Source organism: Benincasa hispida, chromosome 6, assembly GCF_009727055.1.
Source record: "Benincasa hispida cultivar B227 chromosome 6, ASM972705v1, whole genome shotgun sequence".
In the NCBI taxonomy this organism is placed as follows: Eukaryota; Viridiplantae; Streptophyta; class Magnoliopsida; order Cucurbitales; family Cucurbitaceae; genus Benincasa; species Benincasa hispida.
The window spans coordinates 17,022,925-17,025,267 of NC_052354.1; the positions used below are offsets into that span (position 1 = coordinate 17,022,925).

General features: G+C 34.5%; 1 protein-coding gene across 1 annotated transcript; it reads right to left on the bottom strand.

Annotated features, from left to right (window-relative positions):
* Positions 1-1,001: 1,001 nt before the first annotated feature.
* Positions 1,002-2,051, bottom strand: LOC120079992 (enoyl-CoA delta isomerase 1, peroxisomal). Its single transcript, XM_039034502.1, has one exon. The coding sequence runs from the start codon at positions 1,876-1,878 to the stop codon at positions 1,162-1,164; it is 717 nt and encodes a 238-aa protein (XP_038890430.1). The 5' UTR covers positions 1,879-2,051; the 3' UTR covers positions 1,002-1,161.
* Positions 2,052-2,343: the final 292 nt, after the last annotated feature.

Here is a 2,343-nt window from a genome sequence, read left to right on the forward strand (position 1 = left end):
AATAGTATAATAATTGGGGCAGAATGGTAAAATCCAACTTTTATTAATAAATCCAGACACGTGGTAGGCTAAAGTTTTCACTTCTAACTCGATCTCAGTCTCGATCTCGTCTAGGATTGCCTAAGAAAGACATTTTAACGTGTTTTTCAAAAAGGGAGTGCTATTTCTGAAATAAAGAAATCTTAAGGGGGCTATTTTAGACCATTTTTTCCAAATTCGAGCATCATTAAACTGAATAAAATATTTTGTCTTTAATATTGGCCCAGAAATGAAAAGTTCAAATCCTCAAATTCGGTACATTGTTAAAACTTGAAGAAAAATTAAAGCAATGACATAAAACCACGCAACAATTCAATATTGACATTTTGATAATTTTAAACAAACTGCCAGAACTACAGTAAAAAGATGTTGAGATTTATATAAATAAATTGGAGTCAAATTCAGTGTATACAAAGTAAAATAATAACTAATTTAACCATAATTTTTTATGTTAGTTGAAATATGCTATGGTATTAAATATAATGTCCTGCAGTTTCCTCTAACGTAAAACATATGTCCATATGTTCACCCATTGAATGCAAAAATCAAAAATAATAATATAAGTTTTTATATATATTTTTAGAAATAAGCATTCAATAATGGAGGGTGGTTGAATTCCACATTAATTCATCATAGATAAATTTGATTAGGTATGAGTCATGATATAATAATTTATGATATTAATTCGAGTGGTCGTTTTTTTTTTCTAAATCATTTTTAGTTTTTAAACTTTTATTAAAGTACCAATTTAGTTAATGAACTTTGATTTATAACGATTTAGTCTCTAGACTTTCAATTTTATATAATTTAGTCTTTAAACTTTTCTATATAATAATTTAGTTCATAATATAGAAATTAGAGTTAAAAGTTAATAAGATTTCTTATATAAATAAATCAATAAACTAATTAGATATTCGATACTTTTATAAATCATTACAAACTAAAGTTTATGGACTAAATTGTTACTTTTAACTACCTTATTATTATTTTTGAAAATATTTTTATTATATTTACAACAATATTATCCTAATTCTTTTTCTAACATTTATCAATTTAATTTTACTGACATAGACGATAAAAGCCACCCATCACCTGCCACTGTCACAGTTACCGAAAACAGGCTCAGAGCTTTGCGACGGAGCAACGTGCTCCGATGACATTCAGAACTTCAGAAAGCAGCTCCATCCGATTCCCAGCGTAAGTTTGGCCGTCCCATTTCCTCGCCACCAAATCCTCCGCCAATCGCACGGCAGCCGCGAGGGTCTCCTCCGCGCCATCGTGCGCCGAGTCAATAATCCCCATTTCCAGAGCCTTATCCGCCGTCAGTTTCGGCGCTTTCAACACGACCTCACGTCGAGCCACCGCCGATCCGATTCTTCTTTTAATCAAAACCGCAAACCACGGCGGAATCACTTGACGAATGTCCAGTTCGCTCATGTACAGAAATCCACGATCTCTCCTCATCAGGATGTAGTCGTGAATCATCGCCAAAATGAAGCCGGCGGCCGACGCGTGCCCGGAAACGGCGGCAATCGTCGGCATCGGAAGCGTGATTAGTTCGGATGCGACGGATTTCAACTTATTGTCCATGAGAATCATTTGATCCATTGAGGTTTTTGCCCAATCGATATCGTAGCCATTGGAGAAGAATTTACCTTCTGCGGTGGTGATTAGAGCAAAACTAGAGGAATTACCGGCGGCGGCGGCGGATTCAACCTCGGAGCGGACTCGACGAAGAGAGGATCGAATAGCATCTAGAAGCTGAGGATTGAATCTGTGCTCATCGGGACCGGTTAGGGTTAGGATGAAGATATTCCCTCTTCTCTTTAACGAACACATTTGTTCTGATCGCCGTCCAGCGGCGGAGGACCGGAGTTGAATCGTGACGGAATTTTACTTGCGAAAATGGACGCTTTCTATGGACGGCTGATTCTTTAAAGAGAGACGTTTTGAGACGTTGGCGGCGATTGAAGGTCAAGATTGAAAATGTGAACACTGAATAAAGAAAGTATCGGCAATAAGCCACATAAATAGGTGAAATTACTTTCTACTTTTGATTTATTTTCAACTTTAAAATAATTTCGGAACTCGTTTTTGAAAGGTTTTGAAATAATTAAAATAGTTTTCATCATTTTGAAAATTACACTTAAATATATTTTTAATAATTTAAAATCAATTTTAATGATACTCAATGTACATGTAAAAATGTAAAGTTAAATATCAAATAATTTTTGAATGATTAAAAGAATTTTGACCGATTTTAACAATTTCATAATCACTCTCCAACGTATACTTAATTACTTA